The following is a 27771-nucleotide window of genomic DNA, read 5'->3' as shown; positions in this document are numbered from 1 at the left end:
TGCAAGGCTTTCTTGTAAAGCATGTTTGCTTAAATCTAGCTTAGGCAATGACCTGCTTGGGTGTTAGTAAAAATGTTGATCATGGGGGGAAACCACGGCATAGTAATAGCTAACAGGAATAGGAATTACTTCACAGGCAGTTTTTGACACAGGCTACAACAATAACAATGCATTTATTTGGTCAACAGTGGAGTAAAATATGGTTGCTGGCTGGCTCTCTAAATTGTCAAACAAATTGGCCTAGATGAGCTGAGCAGCTCGTTTTTGTGCACAATGCTAATGACCATACATTAAAAAATAATGCATTTTATAGATAGCTATTAGGCCAGAATGCAGTTGAACTGGACTGTGAATAGATGGCGAGCGTTTTGAGTTCACAGCATTCATTTCAGAACACAGCCAATGCAGTAACAGTGTGATTGGGGTAATTGGGAAACAAACAATTTAATATCATTCAGAAGGAAAATAATTGAGGATAATGAAGTTTCTTGAAGTTCGGGTCCACATTTCCGCTGTACGGGGGTATTTGCATTGATTGACAGCGGCGACAGCCAGTGAAAGTCGCCGATTCAAAGCCTCGACCAATCACGGCGCCGAGGGCGGGTTGTTATCAAGTCGTCAACGGTTAGTAACAGGACAAGCAGGTAAGTAAGATTTTGTCTTTATTAATCTTGCAAAACACATTTTAACGTTGCCAGTGACGGGGAAAAAGACACTCGTTTAATTGGGTCTCTTGGGGACAGCTTTGAGGCGTTTGGATTTTTTTTTTGCACGTTTTTTCCTGACAAACATTGCAAAGAATAAAACGGTACACTGTTCCATCGTAAGTCAGTATGGGATTGGGAAGCTAACAAGCGTTAGCATGCTGGCTAGCTGTGCTTGGACTGCATAGGGTTTACTTTTGCCCTGGCCAGTGACCAGAGACCATAACACATTCCAAGACACCTTTTAACTAACTGTGTGGCAGTGGTGGAAAAGGTACTCACATTTATTACCCAAGAAAAAAAGTATCAATACTGCATTATATAGAAATAGTGTTACAAGTCAACGTCCAGTATTCAAAATGTACTCGAGTAAAAGTACAAAAGTATTGGCATCAAAATGTATCAAAAGTGAAAGTACTCATTAGGCAGAAAAGTAACTAGTTACTAAGTTTTCCAATTATAGTAAGTACATAGTAAGTACATTATTTGTCTCAGAGGAGTAGAATTACAAAATATTGGACATTAGAAATACTGAAGTATACTTTAGTACAAATACCTCAATTGTATTTAAGTACAGTATTAAGTAAATGTACTTAGTTACTTTCCACCACTGCTGTGTAGTGGGCTTGAAATGAGAACTGATCGTTTTACCAACTCTGTCAGGCATGCAAAAATGATATTCAAGTTAAAATGGATCATCTTAAATTCATGGAAAGAAAACCTGTTTGCGTTTCAGACAAAAATGACACCATATGATATCAGTATGTCCAACGCTAGCCAATGTAGCCAGCCAGCCCAGCTAGCTTACGGGGAAAGTAACGTTACTATTAATTGAATTACAAAGAAAAACAAACTCATTGGCATAGTATTCAGGTTGAGGGCGTGTTATATACTTTTTTAGGTTTTAAAGTGAATTGTGGGCGTCACAATACTTTAACGTTTATTTATTTTTCTCAACTTAAATGCATGAAATATGTTGCTTGCGTTCGTAAGCATTTTCTTCTTCGTCTGCTACTACTGCCGTTACATTCCCTGCGCTCTTGTTCTTTCAAATCAAACTCGGCTGGCTTAGCTAGACCTTTACATGTTCCGTCATTTTATGTAATACTTTACAAAAATGACACTAAGGAGAAAAAAAGCGAATACTTATCAGTTAAGCCCTTGTAACATGGGCTATTTGTATCATTCTATTCCAATTTTATTTTAAAATCTGGATTTGTATTTATGTCGGTTCAGTCATACTAGCCACTATTTTTGTATACATTTCTCTGAAAAGACATTCATTCAGTGACATTGTTTTCAGTAACCCATTTATTTTGTTGAAGTATTCTTGGTGCTGTAATACTACAACTTAATGTACACTTATTTAATGTTTCCTTTATTTGTCTTTTAGGTGTTTTGCCATTTACTCTTTTGGAAATACCAGTTATGGCTGCAGGGATATTTGCAAGGAAATTCTCAGAAATGGAGTTCAAGGTATTCCTTTAATTGTTATGCCGTTTATAGTATTTAGATTGTCAGCCAGTTATTCATGTCAGTATAGTAGTGGATTAGCCACACATGTTTGCCAATGCATGTATCTGTCAATAAGTGCAATTTGACATGTAAGAACTGCTTAACTCACTTAGCGCCGAGCGAGCCAGATTTCAATATGAATCTGCGCTTATAACGCCAGGAAATAGCTATATTGAATCCCCAAAATCACATTACATAAACGGGTACACGTGCCTGCGAATGCCACAAGATGACCACTAGAGTGAGCCATAGCCCATTGACTTTCCATGGTCCCATGTTAAGTCAGAATAAAAAACAAGGTTCATGAGATAACAGGATGGTACAATGACATGCTCTCCATTGACATTCAATGGACAGGCCGCCGGCCGCCATTTGAGCTCAATACTGCTCAATTCGTGCTTGATCGTCTCAAACCACCATTGGTATGGGCATCGGAACGTATATAGATGCCACACAGAAAGTTTCCGAATCAAAATCCGACCTAGTGAAGCTACGTGAGGGTCGGATGGTTTGCATTGAGCCTAGCGGCTAACAGAGGCCTACGTAAACAGGAAGCTATGGCTTAAAGGTGACGTCATAATCGTATCCTTTTTTTTCACGGTTTTCATCTGTATGCTAGTCGAAGGTAAGCTAACCGTTCCGCTCCGTCTATCAACCCAAATTAAAAGCTTAAACAATGCTTTTATATAAAAGTCGCTCCGAGTCGCTCGGCACTAAACGCCATCATTAGTTAGTCGCCCCGAAAGTCGCTCGGCGCTAAGTGAGTTAATAACAAAGCTGTTGTTTAGGGCTGCAACTATAATTTTCTCTGACATCACTCTGACTTAGACATAGCCATAAATAAACCCCATACGCCCATATAGGCATATCACTATGTCTCAGACATAACCATAAACAAACATGATATGCCAAAGCATATGCAGTATGCACATAACACGGGGCCTGTTTCACCAAACCTAGATTAGGGATAAAGCCTGGTTTTATCAGATACTTTTACTTATACTCCACTACACCTCAGATCCAAATATTATACTTTTACTTCACTACAATTATTTGAAAACTAGTTACTTTGTAGATTGATTATTATTACAAAACACTTCGGCCATTTGGAAATAACCGATCTATAAGCTCACAATGCGACAACTTCAAATGAGACACTCCGCATAATCAATCAGTACTTCTACTTTTGGTACTTTAAGTACATTTTGATGCCAATACTTTTTTACTTTTATTCGAGTAGATTTTGAATTCTGGAATTGACACTTGACTATTCAAGGAATACATGAACACGCATTCAGCCTGGCTTTACAATCCTGGCTTGTTAAAGTCATTCCTTCTCAGTCTGGCTTGGCGTTAGTGGAACGGAATAAACCAGGATGCACGGAGCAGGCTTTGTCAAGTCTGGATTTGGCTTAAATCCTGGCTAATCCATGGTTGACTTCAAACTCAGCACGCTGAGTCTGCGGTGCCATATGTTCAGATATGCAGTTGTCTTGAACCACCAATCCGACCGATATGTTGTATGGGCATAATACTCAAGATTCCCCATATATGGGCATAAAAGGGACACCGGTAGACAGACGGATACAGAGATCTCCATATTTGGGCACAAAAGAGACACAGGCCGACTGGTATAACGGGTACTCCGACACGATGACTCAGACTATCTGTCAGCTCACCATAATGTCGGTGTGAGGGCCCAACTCTAGTTTTATTAAATGATCCATTATTATTTGTAATTATCGATGTAAAGAGTAACTTACGTGTTTGATTTAATTAATGTTGTACCTCTACCATTTTGCCAAGATTATATATTACATCAACACATAATTATTCACATTGAGGCAGACACATACACAGCACACATAATACTAAAAACAAAATGTAATATGATAAGCTACAGAATCAAGTGGAAACTGTATGTGCAAACCCTGAATGCGCTTTGTCATTGTCACTGGCAAACATCTGCTGGTCAGGGATACTGAGCCTATTCTTTCAGAATTGGTGGTGACAGATACATGACACGCCAAATACTGTGTAAATATATGGCAGCAGTTTAGACAGTAAATGACTCTATACATTGACAGTGTGAACTGTGTGTAGTCCTAAACTACAGTGCATTTCAAGTGTCACTCTGGTCATTGTGTCACAAAACTCAATCTTAGTCCTTAAACAATCACACATTTTTAGCAATCTTAGCTTAAGAAAAAAAAAGCATACTGTATGTTACTGCATCTTTGGGGACTTGTATGATTTACAAAAAAATCCAAATTTCAAATTCTCCAAAATATCAATGTCACATACATTATTGTAGGCCCAAGGCCAGACATTCTAAAGTAAACAAGTCACATGCGATGTCTAACATTTTAGCTTTGACTTGAATTATAAGGGATATGTTTCCCTTATGTGAGTAAATTTCCCTTTCCTGGAGTTTAAATGACAACATTAGATCTTTTGTTCTTGGTTGTGAAAAAGCTCCTTCAAGTGGCCACTGGCTGTATAGCATATAGCTGTTGTAATAGTGGCCAGTCCAGTTCCTGTGTACAATTCCTTTGAACTGCAGTCATACTCGACTCCTCCCTTTTCCCTTGGGGTTGTCTGTTATATTCCCAGTAGAACTGTTAAACATGTGTAACATGTTTACTGTTAACTTAACACTATCAATGAAATGGCTAGATTCACTTTCCATTCTACAGCTTGTTTTCTAATACTATATATAATGAGAAATGCATAACCAGTAATAAGCTGTGTAGTTACAAAAAAAGTTGGTTGTGTAATCACAACACCATGGTTGTGTAATGTATAGGCCTACTGTGGTGTTGAGTTCATGACCATGATTATACCGCGACTATTTTTTTAAAATATTTTATTTAAATGTATTTCAATTGTATATATAATTATAGGCCTATATAATAATTATTATTATTTTATTCATTCAAAACAACTTTTTTTAGGGAGATACCACAATACCACCCCCTTACCATCTGTAAACAGTGACTTATTACTGCAATAACTAAAAATCCATACCGCCCCTGCCCTATGTGTAACATTGACACTTTAGTGGTTTGCTAGCCGCAAATTGCAACACTAGATTTTTTATACTCGGATGAATCTAGGGTTGCAATACCACCCATAGGGATTCAATGCATGAAAACAGTTTTTTGCTAACTGATTGTATTAAACGACTTCAAACTCACCAATATTGTGGCTCTATGGAAAGCTTGGAATTTACTCTTGCTAACTGCAAAGTGTTTGTTTCTGAAAAATCCACCGAAGAATTGTTATGATTTATTTTCTGTTAATAAAATCCGAGCAGCCATGTTTTTTTTCTAAGTCTTGAACTTAGGAAGCGCTCGTCTTCTATAACACCACGTCCCGCTGCCTCCTGCATTAGGCTATGTGACAGAACCAGCTGGTACACAGGACTGCTGAGTGACTTCCCACGAGCGCTTCCAAACTCCAGCACTTAGAAAAAATAATCACCCGAACTGAATTTCTTGACAGAAAATAAAATCATAACAATTCCACGGTGGAATTTTCAGAAACAAACACTTTGCAGTTAGCAAGAGTAAATTCCAAGCTTTCCATAGAGCCACAATATTGGTGAGTTTGAAGTCGTTTAATACAATCAGTTAGCAAAAAACTGTTTTCATGCATTGAATCCCTATGGGTGGTATTGCAACCCTAGATTCATCCGAGTATAAAAAAATCTAGTGTTGCAATTTGCGGCTAGTGGTTTGCATAGGGAAGAGTACAGGACAGTACAGTTCACTGGCTGGCACAAGGTCAACTAAAAGGATAAAACACCACAAGAAAGCTTTTTGGCTTGTTTCAATTGGGGTCCTTTTTGTTTTGTTTTACAACATTAAATGACAGACAGGAAGGAAAAAGTCGGTGACAATTTCAAAGTCTTGTTCATGCTATTACTCGGTATTTAAGCACTACTCACGTTACTTTACGTGGGCCTAATTTATCCACTTTGTTGTCTTCTTCTCATCATAACTGAGTGCAGAATAGAGACACTGAAAGACAATGCCCTCCTGTGGCGTAGTATCAGCCGGAGAAGCTTTTCATGTCGTTTCTTATCTTGCCCTTCTAGTGGCGAGTATGAGAAATGTCTCCCGCCTACCCGCGAGCAACACGCACACACTCACAGAGACACACCACACGCGCGCACACTACTCACACACACACGGCACTTCTGTTTGTCAGACTCAAATCCGAGGGAGAGGAGCTAGCCGCCATTTTCTGAGCGTCTCTCCCCGAAACTGGGGGAAAAGGCTCGCCGTAAAGCGGCGTTCGGACCACCTTCGCGCACCAGGAATCGGACTTTTCGACGCGGGATTGTCGTGTGAACGACCAGATTGGAAGATATTCGGAACGGAACGGGTCATTTATCCGGCCTTTGTGTGGTAGTTCTGTGTAGGCGGCGAGGCGGACTAGCCTAGCGCGCTAGCAGGGCGAGCAGCAGCAGCAGCAGCAAGGTGTAGCTGGGGGTTGATTCGCCCATTTCGCCTGATTCCGGAACGGATCCGAGGCGGCTCTGGAACCCGGGCTCTCCAGCTTCACCCGGTTGGTTTGGTTTTTATTGGGGACCGATCGATGGCATAGACATCTAACCAGGCGGTGTGTTTCCGTGCTAAAAACGGTTTCTTGTTTTTTTCCCCGTCTAAACTGGGGGATTTGTTGGCCGAAATTCCCTCGGATAGTGCAACCTCGTCACGTGGTAGGTTCCTCCTTTTTTCTTTGTTAGGGCTAATGTATACTTGTCGCGCGAGCGTGTGGCTCGGGCAATAAATGACGCTATTTTCGACTGGGAAAAGTACCGACGCGTCTCACGTCGACACTTTGGCCGGCGGAAAATAACGCCGTTTTTGTTGAAAATACGTCACTTTTTTTGTCGGGCGACATGGTCATGATCTAAGCCTCTAGCCAGTCGGCGAGCCTGAACAGGCAGGTCTACTCCCCAACTGACTTGTGACATTATCTTCATTAACATGAACATTGTGTGACAAGTAGCAGTGCCGCGAAAATCCACATCATCACTGAACTGCGTAACGACTTTTATCGGAAGATCTCACCCTGCAGCGCCCGTCCGATCTGCTGCTTTAATGCGTTGATTTGACGTAAATAAGTTGCGATCCATTTGCGATTCCTTGGGTCGCTTTTAATTTGTCCAGGCACAGGGCTTTCAACCTTCAAGTAACGTTATTTTGGCGAGTGATCATCTCTCGCCTCTGTGTTAATCGTTAACATTCGCAAACCAACGTAGGATTTGGCAGGCGATCAGAGTAATTACATTTAGTGTGGCTACCGAGACTCGTAGGGCTACAATAACGCTACGCCTTTGCGACATGGAGGAAAAACACCGAGTTTCTATGTTCTGCACGTACTATATGGTTATAATGCGATGTGAGTAGGTAACATTATACTGCAATTGGTTTACTAGTCCTGCATGCTAGCCCTGCTACGTTAGCAGGCTGTTTCTTGCATCAGCAGCTCTGCTGGGCTATAACCCTAGCCAGAAACCAGGCGCATTAATTTGCACGCAGTGTATTGAGTGACATGGTTTAGCTGGATATCCCCATCTGATCGCTCTGCTCGCGTATATTCTGCGTTATCCACCCATCCATCCATCCACTCCTTAATGGCTGGTCTTGGGTGATGCAAAAAAACACGGGTGATTTCTGGATGGTGGTCGGCAACGGCTATCTGGAATGCATAGCTCGTCAAATGTTGCAGAGCCACGCGTGACTGGAAGACATTTACAGAGGCACCAGTTTTCATATACACTGTGGGAAGCGAGGGGGGGGGGGGGGGGGTAAATGTAGACAGTCCCACGCCTCTAGTCATTAAGATTTAATCTGTAGGTGAAACGGATGTTGTGGCACGATGGTTTTACCGGAAGATAGTCAATCCAAAGATATTCATGTCTACGCGACCGTTTGTGCCAATTAATTACGCCAGTATTTGTGAATAAACTGGGTGTATTTGTTGGTGCGGAATGGGCGGTTTTAGGGGAGATGAATTGCATTGCATAATCTCCATCTGAAATACCAACATGGCGTAGTGCGCGCTGACTGGAAACTGCGGTGGAATACTGAAGCCCCCCATTCATCTGGCCTGACAAGACCATACGGCCATATAGCCTGCTGTGCTGTTTACTATTGATTTAGATTCAATGTTGTATTTTTTTTGTTCTAATCGGTCAACATTTGGATCTCTCTCTCTCACACACACACACACACACACATACACACACACACACACACACACACACACACACACACACACACACACAAACACTAACTATAATCGGTCACTGTTCTCCCACGGTACTATTATTGTAAATCATAATTGCAAAACAATTTTTTTTAAGTGTATGTCAGACAACATTATAAACACGCTTTGATTTTTCTATGTGAAAATGACAGGAAGCTAGTAGGTAGGGTGACATCATGTGCTTTGGACTAATGCTAAGGCCTAAATCCACCTACTTACACACCCTTACGTGAAACCCTGACTTACCAGCCAGAGCACATGTAGGCCAGTAAGGTTTGAATAATTTGCATGGGCTTTGCCTCTTTCTGCCCTCGTCAACTAGTCCCAAATTAAACAGTTTATTAGTCTATACGAGTCACTTTTTTTTGGGTAAATGACAGTGGCCCACTTCACACAGGTGAAAGTGACTACATACATATATCAAAATAATGTATTTTCCTGGGATTTAGCTACACTGCTTACTGACACCTTGCTTCAGCAATCAGCACCCCACCCCCGCCCCAAGGTCATTGCACCTCATTAATTCCTTTTATATGTAAAGAAAAAAAGAGAGGGGAGTCTTGGAAGAGGGCACCCACAGAACCAAATAAGGATGTGGTGTGCAAGTCATTCAATAAAATGTTTACATCCTCTCTGGAATTGTTAAATTAGCAGTTTTGTAGGTGTAATTGGAATTGGTTTTCACAGATGTGCCTCCCATTCTCCTGCAGTGTTTTGCCTGGTGCACTTGCAGTATCAATTTTAGCAAAAGCAGGTCAACAAAATGTCAGTGAGTCACCAGTTCATTAGATTAGGCTTTGATCTAGATTAGAAATGGATTGTCATAGACAATCGCTTGCGTTTTGTAAAAATGCACTATTATTATCCACGTAAAGCTTCCAAGAGTGGCAGTAGTGCATTTTCCTTGTTTCTAGTTTGTTTCAAATTGCCCTTTTCCTCTTGGCCGGGGTTTGTAATTTTCCACTAGCTGTAAAGAAGCTGCACTCGGATTCCAATTGCATGTTTTAATTTATAGCGGTACATGATGCATGCCTATTGTTTTTGTCTTGATTTTGCCAGTAGATTTTATGCCAGGGGAGAACTTGGAAGTCAAATTCAGTTTGAATTGCTCACCTCACCTGCTTATTTGACCTTTCATCTCATGTCTCCACCCTTTGTTGGTTCTCTCCTCTCCAGGCTGTCCTCTGGCGGGGCAGTAAGCGGGTGGTGTGGAGCAGGCCGCGGTGCCCGTCCCTCTGCACTGCATGGCTGCGATGGCGCCCGCTCTCACAGACGCCCCAGCCGAAGCTCACCACATCCGCTTCAAACTGGCTGCCCCGTCCTCGAGTCTCTCCCCAGGCAGTGCCGAGAACAACGGAAACGCCAGCAACATCCTCATCCACACCAGTGGCCCTGCTAAGCGCAAGGCCGCCTCCCAAGAGTGTCCCCTCGACTTCTGCAGTGCCGACCAGGAGACCGAGTCCGAGCAGCAGCAGCCGCAAACCGACTCCCCCTCCCAGGCCTCGGCCCTGGGCAAGCTCCAGCCATTGGTGGCTTCTTACCTGTGCTCTGATGTGACGTCTGTCCCTTCAAGTAAAGAGTCGATCAAACTGCAAGGCGTCCTCATCAAACAGTCTGTGCTGAAGAGCCACGGCATCCTGCCTAGCTCCCTGCTCAACGGCGGTGGAGACTTCCTGCTGAGGAAAAGGCAGACAATTGAACTCTCTGGCGGAAAGCTCAAGAGCCTTATGAGTGGCAACACCAACGGCAGCGGCCAGCCCATGGCGCCCGTCAATGGACTGGCGAAAAAGCTTGCCGCCATCCCCGGCTCTGGCTGCGTCATGGCAGTGAATGGCGGCAAGCCCTCTGCGACCACCACGGACACCCACCTCCAGAGCCTCCCCATGGCTTCTGAGACCTTGACGGACACCATAACTGGGCATGTCCCAGTGAAAGGGGCCCTTAAGCAAAAGCATTCCTCAGGGGTCTCTCAAAACACAGATGGAAACAACCTTGAACCACCACCAGTCCAGTCTGCCGCACCTTCTCCCTTTGCCCATGGTAACTCTCAGCCTAATGACCAGACAAACTTAGAAGAGGCAAGTTCAGACACGCCCAACAATCAGCTACAGTGGTCGGTTGGGGATAGACCAGGAAGCAGCCAGCAAGGTTCCCCGGCTTGTTCACCTGCAGTGCTGCCTTCTTCCTCTTCTTTCTCATTGGACAGTCTTGATGCCCAGGTGAGGGAGCGCACCCTACTCAACAGCAGCCGTCAGGGCGAGATCGAAAACCGCCTGCGGCGGCTTCGTAAGCGTCTCCAGGTGGTGCAGGCCAAGCAAGTTGAGCGCCATGTACAGCAACAGCTGGGTGGCTTCTTAGACTCGGCCCTTAGTCGACTGTTGGCCAGTAACCGCAAGTCGGAGGTGGTGACACCCACGGCCACGTGGAGGGCTGGCCGCCACTCGTCTTCGGGCAGCAGATACAGCCTAGGTCGCTTCCTAAAAAGCGGCGCTATGCCTTCGGAGCTGGAAAGGCTTTACCTGAGCGGGACGGCCAACTTGCACTCGGCCGAGAGTGCTTTTGACTCAGATGTGACAGAGAGCAGTTCAGGGGGTGATTCTGACCTGGAGGAGGAGGAGCTTGCGAGAGTGGATATCGAGCAGAGACACGTTAAAATGTAAGTATCACAGACACCTGCAATGAATCTTCCCCTCAAGCCCCCCCCCCCCCCCCCCCCCCTCAAAACCATACTTGATGATTTCGATGTGATTTCAGCAAGAACACGATGAGCTGCTGTTTCAGGGAGGCTTGTGCAAAATGTCTTTTGTATGCAGTTGTGGTTTAATAAGGTACTAATTGTGATGTATGCTTTCTTTGGAATTTACACACACGAGGGTGCACACACACACACCCACACTCTTTCTCTCTGCCCTAAATGTTTCCCCCTCAACGGCAGCAAAGCAGGCCTACTGTAGATATGAGGTGTATGTATTGCCGACTAATTATCTAGCCGATAATTAAGTGTGTTAATCTTTACTGTAAGCCCCACCCCCGAAGCTGTCAAGGAAAAAAAACAAAACAAAAGTCCCTGTCGTTCCAGTCGCTGCAGTCTGCTATATGGCGAATGCTAATGACAATTAGAACGGCCTCGTCTCTGCATCTGTGGTGCAGGTGCTGGGGTCAAATTCCAGGGAGGGGCAGAGATGCCACTCTTTCCTGAGAGCAGAAACAAAGAGTAATGGTGTGGATGGCACCACACGGTGAAGCGTGCACAGACCCCAATGGCTTCAAATTAAACACATTCAGAATGGGCACACAATATTGTGTATTATTATTTTATGCTTTGAAAAATAGCAGATATACAAGCTCACAGCGCGGCACCGAGTGCACAGAGTGCCGCGAGCTTGTAGATCTGCATTTCTTTTTTTAATCGTGAACATCAGAATTTTACCCGATTCTATAAGTGTCTTTTGAATCCTTCTAAGGTTTTTTTTTTACAAACCTATGTTTATATGTCAGCAATCTGGCTAGCCATCGTCAAAGAAAAGATCTTTTCACTTAACTGGAGTCTGTTCTTGAGAGACTATTATGTCAGTGGTGCTCAAACCTTTTCATGTGAAGGACCCCCAAAATGATATTTATGTGGCCACAGACCCCCATCTCTAATTATTTTGTTCCAGGGACCCCCGAGATCTACAAGATCTACAAGCTCGCAGCGCGGCACTTTTGTGCCGCGCTGTGAGCTTGTATATCTGCTATTTTTCACTGGTTAAAGCATTCAATAATTCTAGGCCTAAATGGGTTAAAGAGATCCAAAGATGAAACTGAACATTGTTTATATGCAGAGGAAAAGCGAGCAACCCACCGAAGCAGCCGAATGTTTTGATTTGGCCTGAAACCAGGAAGAACCGTTGGTTTGGGTGTCAGGTAATGCAGAAGGTGTGGGTTTCGTGTTTTCTTCTGCTGCCTGGTGAGCTTGTTGGGTTTTACCTCAGCGGGGGCTTGCACATGTATTCCATGGGAAGTTCGAATCAGAGCACCGTCGGTTCTACCATTAAGGCACTGGAAAGCGAAAATAGACATCGAGGTGGGTCAGCAGCATTAATGGACTTACTGACCTGTGTAAGACTAGGTTGATTATTAACAAAAGCAGCTAAGAACATAGATTCTTTTTTATTTTTTCAACAGCCCTATCCTGTTGTCTTTGGACCTTTGACCTAAATATCTTTGTTACTAAACAGGTCTATTGGTTGTGCGGCACATGACCCAAAGACAGAGAAACTGACTGTTTTCGATCAGGATTTACAATCCTGGCTTTGTTGCCCGATTTATAATTGTGATGCATCCTATTTTTGCCTTTTGAAGGCAAAAAAGAAACCACATATGTCTGCGTTTGTTGTTGAGAGAATACAGGTCGTAGTGGGGGGAAATGATAAATAGGCAATAGAACTACTTATGAAACAATGTATGCTGTCTAATATTTAGGCCTGCATGATGTTTGAACAGAACAATGTAAATTAAATTTCACTCCTACCTATAACAACTTCACAACGTCATTTTGAAAATGTTTTAAATAGGTTACATGCTGAAGGGAGGGAGAGAGTGGGAGTTAAGAGTCAGTTGGGCAGTGAGTGGGTGAGAGGGTAGATTCTACACATATAATTACACTACTAAAAAATAGGCCTGCATAATTTAATATTTCTTTTTAGGGGTGGGCGATATGGAAAAATACAATATCACAATATTTTCCCAAGCTGTATCACGATAGAGGATTTTATCAAGATTCTTTTTTCATATTGTTTTTTATAGTTATTTTTCAAGTTACTTGACAAAAACTTGACTCTCTGTTTTCTTTTTGGGAGGTCTAAATTGAACTTTACAAGTATGTAACTCTGACAGTATACAAATGAAACCAAATGGACCCTTACGGGTCCATTTGGTTTCATTTGTATACTGTCAGAGTTAAGTGGAGACCTTGACATTTTAAAGTTTGAGAACTACTGATTTAGACCAAAATGCAGGTTTAAATTGAATTCTACAATGAATCTACAATGAAAAAGAAACGATTAAACAGGATTTTTTACAAAGCTCCCACAATTGTATCACAATATATACGATATCTCTGAAAAGGCATATCGTAGAGACATTGTATCGTCTCAACGATAATTGTCACCATATCGCCCACCCCTATTTCTTTTAGAGGATCAATGACTTAACACTAAAAGCACAGTTGCACATGTTAGACTTCTGTAAGAATTCAAATGTTTCTGATCTGAATTGGGCATCAACATAATTTTACATTACCCCATATTCTAAATTGTTATATTGATCGCTTATATCAACTAGGCCTACTCTTTGGAACCAAGATAATCAAGTCAAGATCACCGTTGCATGCTTTACCGTCTCACTCTGTGGTCGGCTCAAGTGGGTTTACGTTACCATGGGTTACCATTGTTGGCCGAGCTGGAAAAGGTTTGGCTGAACTCATCTGCCTTCCTACTGCGCCGCGTATGGGCAGCCGCAAATCTTTAGGAACGTCTCCAACTTCTCTTGATTTCAAAATCAGTCATAATGAAGTGGAGTAGATAACAAATCCCTATAATCCCCAACTGTAGTGAAGGGAATCCAGCACAGCTTCCTACCCTCACATAGGGGTGGGCGATATGGTGATAATTATCGTTGAGACGATACAATGTCTCTACGATATGCCTTTTCAGAGGTATCGTATATATATCGTGATACAATTGAGGGAGCCTTGTAAAAAATCCTGTTTAATCGTTAATACAGACTTACAGAGATCCATTGCAGAATTCAGTTTAAACCTGCATTTTGATCCAAATCAGTAGTTCTCAAACTTTAAAATGTCAAGGTCTCTACTAACTCTGACATTTTGGTTTCATTTGTATACTGTCAAGAGTTACATACTTGTAAAGTTCAATTTAGACCTCCCAAAAGGAACCCAGATACAGCTTCGGAAAATATTGTGATATTGTATTTTTCCATATCGCCCACCCCTACAATCACATAAAATAAAGTTGACAAAATTGGCTATGCAGGGTGCCTTCTCCGTACAAAAGCGGTAAACTAAAACGTTGACGTTTGTTTGCCAAGTACAGTGTCATCTGAATTTAACCCACCCTAAACATTTGGAGCAGTGGGTGGCCATTCGCAGGTGCCCGGAGTCCCAGCTCGAGCTCTTATCGCCAGTGCCTTTTGGTCAAGCCTGAAGGGTAGTTGCAGATGCATGCACTGCAGTAGTTGACTGTGGCACTAAGGTCTAAGAGGTACTTGCCTGTCGGGCAAGAACAGGTCATGTTCTACTTGCCCGAAAAGTAAATCATCCATAAAAATGATAGATAAAATTTGAATTACCGCTTGATTTAACACTTATTTTTTTACTTTCTGTGGCTGTGCGAAAAAAAAATCACACCTGTGTGAACTGAGCGGTGGTTCCCCCCCCTTCCCCCCTGTGTGTGTGTGTGTGTGTGTGTGTGTGTGTGTGTGTGTGTGTGTGTGTGTGTGTGTGTGTGTGTGTGTGTGTGTGTGTGTGTGTGTGTGTGTGTGTGTGTGTGTGTGTGCCTGGCCTGAACAACAGCGCCCCTCCCTTAACATGTGTGGTCAGAAAAGGTTACTGCAGGCTACAGACAGACAGACACGCAGACAGACAGACCCACACACACGGCCACGTATAGGAGCGTTGTGACCACCGCTCAAAAATGTCATACCTAAATCGTTATGCCAAATACCTACCATAGCTATGAATATGACTATGGGTTCACACTTGTTTTATATTTTTAAGTGTAAACAGCACATTATACTGTAAGTAAACTGTGCCCTTATTTTACATTCCACATACCAGAAGACAGAGCGCTCTTGTGCTGTGTTTATAGATGGTTGCATCCCCTCCCAAACCAGCACTTGCCCCGTTAGGCAACCTGAAAGCAAACTCAACCTGCCCAAAAGTTTTGTTTACCTGCCAGGGGCACGTGGGCAACCCTCAACACCTGTACTGTATCTCAGTGGTTCTCAACCTGTGGGTCGGGACCCCCAGGGGGGGTCGTCAAATTATTTTGGGGGGTCCCCAGATGATTAGCTTAACGTGCAACATTGTTTTCTCACTCAACAGTAAACAAACCAACATATAGTTTAAGAGTATAGAGGGTATCTGCACATTTCTAAAGTGACAATTTAAGGACTTTTTAATACCTCTAAAATGACAAACTAAACATTGGCCAAATTGTCAAATATTAGAGGCAGAAATTGTGAAAATAGCCGATCTACATGCTCACAACGCCTCGCAACGCGAGGCGTTGTGAGCATGTAGATCTGCTATTTTCCGTGTTATACAAAATGAAATGCCTCAACTCTTAGTGCTCATCAGGGTGGAGGGTGGTCCCCAGTTAAAATATGATTATTTTGGGGGTTGCAGCCTGGAAAGGTTGAGAACCACTGCTGTATCTAACATGCTTTGGTGGGAGATGACCAATATGCACATTAGAGGAACACATTAAACTCTACAGTCTCCATGGGATTTGAACCCAGAACCTTAACACCTTGCCTATAAGTGCTTTCATGCCCCTTTGTCGTACTGCTAGACAGATGCACAGACAAAAACTTGTCTGTGCAAAAAGTGTTCTACCAGCACCAAACTAAAATCAATTTGCCATCTTACTCCCAAAGGCCCTGAAGGCATAAGGGAGAGTGTGCCTGTACCAGCATTTCACCACATTGTATAGATTAGTCATACTATGTATTAAACCTTTTCAATTAAACAAGCTATTTTTGATAGATTCTTTCACTGGTATATTTTTCACATATTTTCCTGGTGCTTCTAGTATTAGCGGGAAAATGCACTATACTACACTCTTCTTTTTTTGTATTTAACACTATGGGCAAATTCTGCCACTGACACACCTGCAGGGGTATTCAACTAGATTAGGCAGGGGGCCACAATTGTAAAATGAATTGAAGTCGGGGGCCACAAGACAAAGTGACAAAACAAATGAACGAAAATGTTCATGGTTAACCATGTCACTGTTTATTGTTGGCTTAGGACTTGCTTCATACTGCATTAATGCATTTTGATGTTTTCTGTGCCAGTCCTTTAAGCACAGGCTTAGATTTTGACATTAAAGGGCCACTTCACCTCTGGGACAACCCGATCTTATTTTTTGTTGTCGTTTGGGACACGATCAACACAATCCTGAGTTATTTTTTGTGTTCAATCTGTTTTTTTAGATATTTTAGTATTTCAGCATGTACTAGTGATGCGAAATGCATCACTAGTCATGCTTAAATACTAAAATATCTAAAAACACAGATTAAACACAAAAAATAACTCAGGATTGTGTTGATCGTGTCCCAAACAACAATAAAATAAGATAGGGTTGTCCCAGAGGTGAAGTGGCCCTTTAAGAGAAGGGAAAGTAGATGCAGTATTTCAGAATGTTCTACCTGGGTAATTGGCATGGAAGAGTATTTGAGGCAAGCTGGCAAGTGTTTACATGTCCGTATGAATGGTTTTATTTTGACTACCCGACTAATAAGAGAACAAGAGAGAACAAGATGTGTTTGAAGTTAATGATGATGGAGGAGATTCAGGTGAATTATTTCTTTGGGGTAAATGGACAACATCCACTCAAGACCCAGAAATGGTTTCAAATGGATGGATAAACCGCACTCAGAACTCATCTGTTGAGCTCTTTTTTTTGTATGTTGCCGAGCTGCCTAGCTCCATAGTGAAAACATAAATTGCTGTACAACCAACGGTCCAATACTAATTTGTTACATTTATTTTTACATTGGAATATGGAATGGGGCCACAAGAAAGCTCCACTGGGGCCGCATTTGGCCCGCGGGCCGCCAGTTGAATATCACTGATGTACTGTGTGTACCGCAATGTTATATTATGCATTTTACAGTTCAATACCGATTTGAACAACTTCTTTTGTTTCAAAATATCCTCTGGCACTAGGCTACAGAGAGGTTGTCAAAATACTACTACAATGAATGTAGGACTTTTAATTAGGCTTATAGTGTAGTTCTAATCTGATGAGCTATTTGCCAGGGTATGACCGTACATGGTTCCGTTTGGGAACTATATTGAAAACCACAATTTAGAGCCAACACGTTTGCATACTATATCTAAAAAGAGGAACTATTGTGAAGCACTGTTCTTCACCCTACCTTGGCATTGCTAGTTGTATCTTGAACTTCATAGCGTTTTCACCTTTTCCAGTTATATTGTATTTCCTGCAAGAGATGTTGAGGTGGGTGCCTTGGAATGTGTCCATCTAACAAGCAACAGCTATTAAGCTATTAAGTCATACGTGGTGAGAGTGAATCGGTGCCATGGCCGTTTAGTCCACCTGAATGTGTGGTTTTCTGGGCATTGTTAGGACTAGGATAACAGGCATCCTGTGTCAAACATGGCATTATTTTATATTGCACTACGCTCGTATTTGAGCCGCAGCGCCTTGTGCAGGAAATGACATTTCCACAGGTGTGGTGTTGAGCAATGTTATGAAGTGCTTGTATGTCAGTTTGCAGCCAGCTATGTTTTTTTTTCTAAACGGTGCAGGGTGGAGCATGACTATGTCATTGTTGCTTCCCATGCAGTGGAACTGACGAGATAGATCAATAGTGTAAAAACCAGCATGTAGAGTTGCAGATTTGAATGCAGTTCTTTACAATGGAGGTAACATTTTACATAAAGTATTACGTTAATTCGATGATGGTGCAGTATCTCATTCCTCAGTTTTTGTCCAGGTACATTGAAACCTGCATGTATGAGGTATAAAACTCGACATTTCGACAGCATTGTCTAAATCGGGAAACATTTACTTATACACACCTGGCATTGGAAATCCCCACATAGAGGAAAGTGAAACAAGAAAATGCGTGTAGTTCTGCGACAAACTATTTACTCTCAAACATTGCTGATGTTTCGATGTTGGTGGTGTAAAAACAACATTTAGGCCCCTTTGAAATCCTGTTATGGCCCACAGTTGTAAACCATTGTGAACTGGTTGTTGGTTACCGGCCCTGCACAGAGATGGGATTTGATATCCTTGTGAACAAGGCCTGCTTTCAGAAAGGCAGGGTGTGTAGATAACCATAATATCTCATCTTCAGCAGCTGACGTTTCTGTCTCAGTCACCAATTAACGGCTTACAGGGCTCGGCGAGGCAACAAGGAAGACAATTTAATGTCGTCTTCGCGTAGCAGCACTTCAATTATTCAAGTCAGCCGCTGTGGAAAACACCTATTTGAGGCTGCACATTTAACCGGCGGCGTATTACGTGCCAGTAATCTTCTCAACCTGGCCCTATACCGTAGACGTGGTTTCCCGTAAACCCAGAGGATTGGTGGTCAGCCAACATCTGTCGCCATGCTCGTGCTGCAGGGCCGCTCTGTTCCAGCCAGGATGCCTGTGTGTGTGGATGTGACGTCTGTAATCGCATCTATTCTAGCCAGGGCATGGGTGATGGTAGCTGGAAGACCGGACTTCTGTGATGTCTGTCTGGATTTCCCATACTGTACCTTAGGGGTGGGCGATATGGAAAAATACAATATCACAATATTTTCCCAAGCTGTATCACAATACACGATTTTACCACGATTATTTTTCACGTTGGTTTTTATGTTATTTTTCAAGTTACTTAACAAAAACTAGACTCTCTGGGTTCTTTTTGGGAGGTCTAAAGTGAACAATTTACAAGTATTTAACTCTGACACTATACAAATGAAACCAAATGGACCCTTACGGGTCCATTTGGTTTCATTTGTATACTGTCAGAGTTAAGCGGAGACCTTGACATTTTAACGTTTTTTACAAGGCTCCCTCAATTGTATCATGATATATACGATACCTCTGAAAAGGCATATAGTGGAGACATTGTATCGTCTCAACGATAATTATCACCATATCGCCCACCCTTACTGTACCTTTTATAGAGAAAATTATTACAAATTGGAGACGCGTTGTGGAAGCATTGTAATGGTTCTTTTTGTAGATCCGGTGTGTGTGTGTGGGGGGGTGGGGGGGGGGTTACAGATTTGAGAACGGAGAGAGGCAGAGCTTTTGGTTTCTGAGGCAACAGTAACGCATCAGGAAATGACAGATCTTACATAACCACTTGTGAATGGGATCTCGGTGGGTAGCAAAAGAAAGATGCTAAACAGCGTATTGGTTAATTTGTATAATGTTTTTTGTTAAAAAATAAATGAATTCCTCATTTGTTAGAAAATGTTATTTGGCTAAATAATGGAGATGGCTTTGCTCGAGTAGTTTCAGACTCTGAGCTGGTGATCCTGTATTTTACAGTAGGTCTAAAGCTGCTCGGAGATGAGGGCGTGCAAGAATACGACCGCTACTTGACAAAGCTCAGTTTATTGTTTCACATGGTAAGCAAGTAGGACGTTCTTCACTGTTCTGTTTATTAAATGAATTCTTATTGCTATGTTATTACAAAAATAGGCTATATTCAGGGTACTATGTCTGTAATTTGTTGAGAGAGGTTAGATTGACTGCATATTGTTTTACAGCAGTCTTTGAGTGTCTGGAGCCAATCTTGAAAATCACTGGACTGATCAGTGCCACATTACTGGTGCACACTGCTAGTAGGTCACAGAAGTACCATAATTTTACCTCGGAACGCCCACAGCGGTGATTATGTTTTTGCTCCGAGACTGTCTGTCTGTTAGCAACTAATTTCGGACACCACATTTTTCAAATATGCTTAACCGTGGTGCTATAACCGGCCCCTTTTTTTGGCCCATCACATTTGGCCTGTAACTTTTGAAACGTAGGTCATTCAGTCAAAATGTTTTCCCTGGATTTTAGGATTACGACGCAACTCCCATGTGGGCCACGCCCATTTTCTGAATCAAATCGCTGGTGCACATAAAACAAACATCAATTGTCTAATTTGTTTTTGGATTCAGCTGAATTTGCACCATTTGATCAGGTAGTGTGCAAGGTTACAGTGCGCACACAAACTTCCAGATCTGCAAACTGACTGTGCATGGTGATGTGATGCGTTGCTTGCTTGTAGATCTGCAAGGTCTCAGATTATGTCATTTGCAGGCAACGTGGAGTCAGTCAGTCTTAAAGAAACAGTACTGTATCAGGGTGCTACCAGTGGAAAAGTCAGTTTAGATTCCTGCATCGAGCGACGTCCGATCTTAAATGACGTCTGATTTGATAGGTTCAGTTTCTGCCACATTTATTTTACCTATCCTAGCTTCAAACAAGTGAACCCTGCACTCTGAAAGATTTTCCTCTCTCCTGGCCTCTAGGCAGCCTCACAGACTTGAAAGGGGAATCTCAACTCCAGCTCAAACAGTGTAGGCATGGGAGGATATACAATATTATCGTTTACCACGACAAAAGACAAAGTTCAACTGATTGTCGATTTGCTTGCCAGGTTGTATATCCGGCCTAGTGAGAATCAAAGGATACGGAAACAGCTGTGAGCAAGGATGTGTGTGTGTGTGTGTGTGTGTGTGTGTGTGTGGACTGCACGTACGTGCAACCACACGTGTCTCCTTGACAAACATCCAACATTGTACTCCAGGTAAAATGAACATTGTTCATAGTAGTACAAATATGGGTTTTTATGTCAGAAATATGTTCCTCCTCCTGTAGCTACAGGCAAAAGAGTAATCGTTATTCAAGTAAATGTTAGTAGTTTATAATGGCATGGTTATTTATTGCGACCGTAGTTCGCAGATTAGTATGTGTCCCGGTCACAGCTTGTCCGTATGTGTGTATCTGTGTCACGCTTGACACTGTTCTTCTATGGGTTTGTCGCTCTGACATCATGCTCTGATGTCACTGTGATGTCAGGGGAACCACTCTAACAGAATGGGTTTGCCGCTCTGACAGCTTCACTGTGATGTCACACTAACAGAATCCCTTTTATGCCCATATATGGAGTTCCCTGATGTCATCGATATTAAGCCCATATCTAACAGGAATGCCCGTATATGGAGGCCACATACCACACTAACAGAATCCATATATGGCCAAGATAGTCCATATCTGTGTGGCTGGTTCTACAAACAGGGATCTCCATATATAGGCATTAAAGGGTACAATGTCAGATGTCATAGACGTCATAGGACTTTCACATAACGAATAACTGAGTAAGCATGTTTTGGGCTTTCACAGCATATCTCCATATACATTACATGGATATCCATATATGGGTACCAGGGGTGTCCATATGGGTAACTGGTCCGATGTACGTCACTGGCCAGATGGCCAAGAATTGGCGCGACCTCGGGCGAGGTTGCATGTCGCCCTGAGGCGTCTTACTAGTTAGATTCTGTTTCACAAGCCATTCGCAGATAATAATGAATTGGCTGAAAAGGCTAATGTGGCTAAGGCTAACAAGTGTTATTGTTATGTTAAAGTTGAGATACAGTGGCATCATTATCACGCGGGCCATGTCGTTATTCGTGAACATGTTAAATCACAGCACCTGTGTGTTCATCCAAGCATATTACAGGCAACAAGCGACACTGAGTTCTCACACGGTTAGGCAAGGGGCAAAGTAATGTGTAAGAACTCAGACATGGTTGAGGTCAATACCCCCCCATCCGAGCTTTATAGGATACTGTGTTTTACAAGCTCTGTGCAGATTATGCCACAATTAACACTTATGTTGCAATGATTTTTTCTCTTCAATGTCTCGCGTTGCCATGGTTACCATAGACTTCCATGTAATTGTGCAATTGTGTAAAAAGTGCACGCCCATGCCTAGATGATGCACCACGTGTGTAGATGCTGTTCACAGCTTTCAAACAAAAAAATCAGCTTGGAAATCCGTTCAGGCATTCATGATTTATCAGCCATTATGTTTTCTTCAGATGTAAACAAACATGGCTGCCATGTTTGAAAGAATGAGTTGGTATGGGGGTTAAACATGCAATTTCGCGATCGCGATCATGCCTAATACATTTCTGGAGGTCCAAAAAAAAAAATTGAAAATTTTTTTTTTGAAAAAAGAAAAAAAATGTTTTTTTCCAGAAACGGCCCAAACTCGGGAAACTCGGGGTTGGCACAGCGGTAGTACCAATACAAACTCGGGAAACTCGGGGTTGGCACCATATGTGTTAAGGCTATTATTATTATTATCAAGCCTGCTACTTTTTATTTGTCACGTTGAATATTGCAGTTTGACTGGAGCCGACATGAATTCCATTCTGATACGTTGGGGTGTTGACCCTTAATCAACCAACTAACGGTTGCAAAACTATCCCTTATTTCCATAGTCTGGAATGGTGATATTACAGGAGGACTAGATGACTAAATGATGCCAGGTTGTCAGACTTCATCCAGAGGTCACGAAAGACCCTGGAGAGTGAAAGTGTGCTACCTTTCTGGTAATTTTAGTTCCTTTTTTTTTTTTAACCAGCTTGTTCAAATGCCTTATGAATTAGGGCAGGGGTCTTCAACGTTTTCAGGCCAAGGACCCCTTAGCGGACAGGGAGATGAAGCAGGGACCCCCCCACTACATATTGTATGAAATTGTGTTGCAGAAGAAAGCTTTTCATAGATTTCTTAGACAGCTTAGACTTGTTTGACAGCACTGTCATCATGTTGAAGTAATGTGTATTTTCAGACATTTAACCACTCGAACCATCAAATACTTTAGTCTGCTCTTCTTTGACAAAAATAGCCGATCTACAAGCTCAGTTAGTCTGTTCTTGAGAGACTACTATGTCAGTGGTTCTCAAACCTTTTCATGTGTAATAAATTATATTTATTTGGCCACGGACCCCCATCTCAAAATATTTAGTTCCAGGGACCCCCCAGAAGCAAAATTTGAGTTACAAACGTTCGCTTTGAAAATACATATATTCAAAGATTTGCACACACAAGCTTGTAGATCTGCTATTTTTGGGTAATGTTCCACTCAGAATAGGGACGCTAGGGTTCAAGTGATTAATAAAAAAAAAACAAAGATTTGGCAGCCCCGCTGTAGTATCTCTGGGGACCCCCTGTTTGACGACCCCTTGAATTAGGGTAACTGGGTTGGCGGAGGCTACGGCGTCACGGCGTGCCTTTCATGCTTATGCCTCAGCATTACGTTGCAGACTTCTTTCCCTTTTTTTTTCCCCCGCTCCCTCTCCACATTTCCTTTGTATGCGTCTCCGTCTATACAGGTCTGTGTGTCCCGTGTGTGTGCTTGTGTGCGTCTGTGTGTATGGTGCCTTATTCTGTTTGACACATCTGGATGTGTTTAGCTCAGTTCCTCAGCATGAACCCACAGGCGTTACATAACCCCGTCTTTTATGTAATGACTGCTGCAGCTCGGGCTGAATTTGACCCTCTAGTTTTTCCTGCTCCACTCCCTCAACGGCATGACTCGCACCAGAGGCTTGGGATGGGACGATATGTACATTTCATATCACGATTATTGTGACAAAAGAAATCACGATTTTACGATATTATCACGAAAATCTAAATCCATTATCCTGGGGCGTAACATTTGCCAAAAAATAGCAGATCTACAAGCTCACAACGCGTCACGTTGTGACGCGTTGTGAGCTTGTAGATCGGCTATTTTTTGGCAAAGACATTGGATAGAGTGTGAAAAAAAGACTGTATCGAGTATGTATATTATAAGTACCTTTTACCAATTATAGAGTGTTTAAGTGGTACCGGATATGCAGCTCGGCAAATAAAAGATGAATTAATCCCAGTGCATGACAGAGGATGATATCACGATAAATTAAATCTCCACGATACGATTATCGTGAGTGTTTTTTTTTATCACGATAAAGGAAAATATCGCGTATCGTCCCATCCCTACCAGATGCCCTGACGCTTTCTGTCTTCCACTTCCTTGTGCGATAAGGACTTCGACCGTCCGTTCCGTCTTGTGAAACATCGGGTTAACCTTCACAGGGGCACAGTTGAACGAACCCGCATAATCATTTCATCTTTGCCCTCAAATTGTTCCCAGGCTTTGACCGCTCTCAGCGAAACCCCCCGACGCTGTCGCTCCTTGTAATTCCTCTTGGTAGTCTGTAATGAGCATGACTCGACGCCTGTAACGATATATGTAGTGTAATCAGAAAGTGGTTATCGTTTTTGGTGTTTTTGGTGGCTTAACCCATTTAGACCAGGAATTGTTTTATACTTCAACTATTGAGAAATGGCAGATATACAAGCTCGCAGCGCGGCACTCTATTTTTGAAAAGTTGTGAAAATCTTTGAATATACGAACATTTGCGCTGTGGGCATGTATATCTGCAATTTTGTAATAGTTAAAGCATAAAAGAATGCATTTTAATGCGTACCCGGTCTAAAGCCCCTTTTCCACTGGCCCAACACCACACCACTCCACACCGCCCACTTTTGCCAAGTTTTCCACTACAAGGACCTGGGTAGAGTGGTGTGAAAGTGGTACTAAACGTGCTACTAAAAAGTATCCAATCTAGACTCTAGAGTAGGTCTGAGCTAGGCCAAACAGGGCCAAACACTTCATAATGACTGATCACTAACTGACTTTTTATTTAGACTACTAGGATATAGTTGTAATACATGATAATAGATTCTATTGTGTTATAACCACTATTATAATCTATTATAATTATCATAGTAATACATTAATACTTTATTGTGTATTATAATCACCGTTATAATCCATTATAGTGTATTATAATTTAGGATAGTTGTAATACAAATTTATATTTATTATAATCACAGTTAAAAGGGTCAATTTGTTTCTTACCGATAGGGGTACTTTGTGTTATGGAAAATGTAGATATTTTGATGTAGTGTAGTGTGGTCACTGTGGTGCTAAAGCTGCAGTCGAAAAGGGGCTTAAATGGGTTAAAAGGTTCAACATCTACGGGCTTTTGTTCTTCCTGGCTTATATTTGGGGGAGGGAGAAGAAACCCCTTTGACTTTTCCTCTCAGGGTTGTTTACTTGAAGCTCTCTGAGAATCGCATGTTGTGGTTTGATCATTTATAGGAGCTGTTATTCACTTGAGGGCTGTCATTCATCTAGGGCCGTCACGATATGACATTTTACATGACTATTAATTGTCATTCAAATAATTGGCGATTAGCGATTTAATTGTGTTTTTGTCGTTGACAATTACATTTCTGTTTGGCTTTTAGGCTTTGAAGTTGCATATGGTAGATATGACACAACCTAAATATACAAAGAAATTACTGACATATTTGACAACTTTATACTTAAAAAGAACATTGATAGTGGAAATAGCCGATCTACAAGCTCACAACGCGTCGCGTTGTGAGCTTGTAGATCTGCTATTTCCACTATTTTTGACATGGAAACGATTATGACGATTATGGAAAATAATCACGATTATGTCAAATAATCACGATTAGACGATTATGTAATAATTGTGACAGCCCTACATTCATCTATCCCAAACATCTACCTCTCAACGGCAGGGCTTGACATTAACCTTTTGCGGCACTTGTCCTTTGGACCAGTACACATTTCCCATTCCAGTCATTTATTTTTCTGTATTTCTATTTGACTAATAAACTAGAAGCAGTGCTCTTACATGTACAGGTCTCCGCCAGGTCAGGTAGGTTATCTTGGCCTCCTGGTGGCTAGGGCTGTCACGATTATGACATTGTGCATGACGACTGTCACTCAAATAATTGCGATTAACGATTTAACTCATTGCATGCCAGGCCCGATAGTCCCGAGATTATTTCAATGTCTTTCCCCGCCAGGCCCGATAATCCCGAGAATTCTTTTTTTTTTTTTTTTTTTTTTTCAAAAAAAAAATTTGACCCCAAAAACTTTAGTAGGCATGATAGCAATCGCAAAATTGCATGTTTAACCCCCATAGCAACCCCATCTTTCAAACATGGCAGCCATCTTTGTTTACATTTTAGGAAAACATAATGGCTGCTATCTCATGAATGCCTGAACGGATTTCCATTCGGATTTTTTTGTTTGAAAGCTGTGAGCAATGTGCAGACACGTGGTGCATTATCTAGGCATGGGTGTGCATGATCCGTGCACTATGAATTACATGGAAGTCTATGGAGACAGAGGCAGGGGAGAGTACGAAGGTATTGTTAAATGGCGGGGAATGTGTTAATTGTGTTTTTGTCGTTGACAATTACATTCCTGTTTGGCTTGTAGGCTTAGAAGTTGCACATGATATGACGCGTTGTGAGCTTGTAGATCGGCTATTTCCACTATTTTTGAAAATGTTTGAAAATATGAAAATGTTTCAACATGTAAATGATTGACAAAATAATTGCAATTATGTCAAATAATTGCGATTAGAGGATTATGTAATAATTGAGACAGCCCTACTGGTGGCGCTATAATAGACCTTTAACAGGCCAATGTGAAAAGGATGGCATTTGTTCCTTGACCTAGTGGGAATGTGTGTGCAAATCGCAAGCTGCGCTCATGATTTGAGGCATTTTGTTCCAAAACGGACCAATCCTTTAAACTTTGGCGTTCCCCTTATTGTTAGCTAATTAGGAATGGAACATGAAATATTGGATAGATCCGTCCGATCACATGACTCGAGATACGGTGCACTGATTTGCCTGGTTTTTGGATAAAATCTGAAAAATGTTAAGTTGGTGGCACTATAGGTGGCACTATAAAAGGCAGATGTGGAAAAATGCAGGGCAAACGTTTTTCCTTGGCCCCTAGAGTGTGCATATAAAGTTTTACACTAATCGGTGGAGTTATGGGTAAAAACACAAATCTGCCTATTATAGCGCCACAATGAAGCTGATTTGAAAAATGGGAAGTGTCCTCTTCCTCGGCCTAGTGGGAATGTACGTGCACAATTTCGCACAAATCGCAAGCTGTGTACAAAAATTTCTGGATGAAATATGGAAAATCAGACGGATCCATGTTGTTCACATTACTATAGATATACTGTCTGTCTACCAATTTGCAAGATTCTTTTGGACAATCTGTCGAGTGCTGTCAGAAAAAAAAACTAACTCATGGTGAAGGTCTAATTGTTCTGAATTGGCATCCAGGGAGAGTATATGCACAGTTTGGCAGCGACCAGGCCAACACGGCCCAACAGTGCCGGAGATTAGCTGGTAACAGACGGATGGACGGACACGCACACACACACACACACGCACGTGGTGCAAAACATGGTCTCGGCCATGCCTTTCCGCCTGGCGGAGACAATAACAAAAGGACTGCTAACGACCCCCCTTGGTCCCCTCCACTCCATAGTATGGGCAGTCCATAGTGTGCATACAGCACAAAGCTGCTAGGAGCATCAAAGAAAAAGTGAAACCAAG

General features: G+C 42.1%; 1 protein-coding gene across 6 annotated transcripts in view; it reads left to right on the top strand.

Annotated features, from left to right (window-relative positions):
* The first annotated feature begins 624 nt into the window (after positions 1-624).
* Positions 625-27771, top strand: part of kansl1a (KAT8 regulatory NSL complex subunit 1a) — a 249505-nt gene continuing 222358 nt past the window's right edge. For 3 of the 6 annotated variants that reach the window (XR_013962968.1, XM_080747091.1, XM_080747087.1), the window contains exons 1-2: positions 2071-2180; positions 9678-11157. Coding sequence is in view for 5 of the 6 variants with exons in the window: in XM_080747091.1 (XP_080603217.1) it covers positions 9746-11157 (1412 nt within the window). In the remaining variant the exon portion in view is untranslated. Of the gene's footprint in view, positions 645-2070; positions 2181-6464; positions 6946-9677; positions 11158-27771 lie in introns of those variants that run through there. The other 3 variants (XM_080747088.1, XM_080747089.1, XM_080747090.1) reach the window with 3 other exon arrangements.

This window comes from Nannobrachium achirus (genome assembly GCF_963921795.1).
Source record: "Nannobrachium achirus genome assembly, chromosome: 18".
Lineage (NCBI taxonomy): Eukaryota > Metazoa > Chordata > Actinopteri > Myctophiformes > Myctophidae > Nannobrachium > Nannobrachium achirus.
The sequence above is the reverse complement of the archived record's forward strand: the minus strand, read 5'-3'. Positions and strand labels throughout refer to the sequence as shown.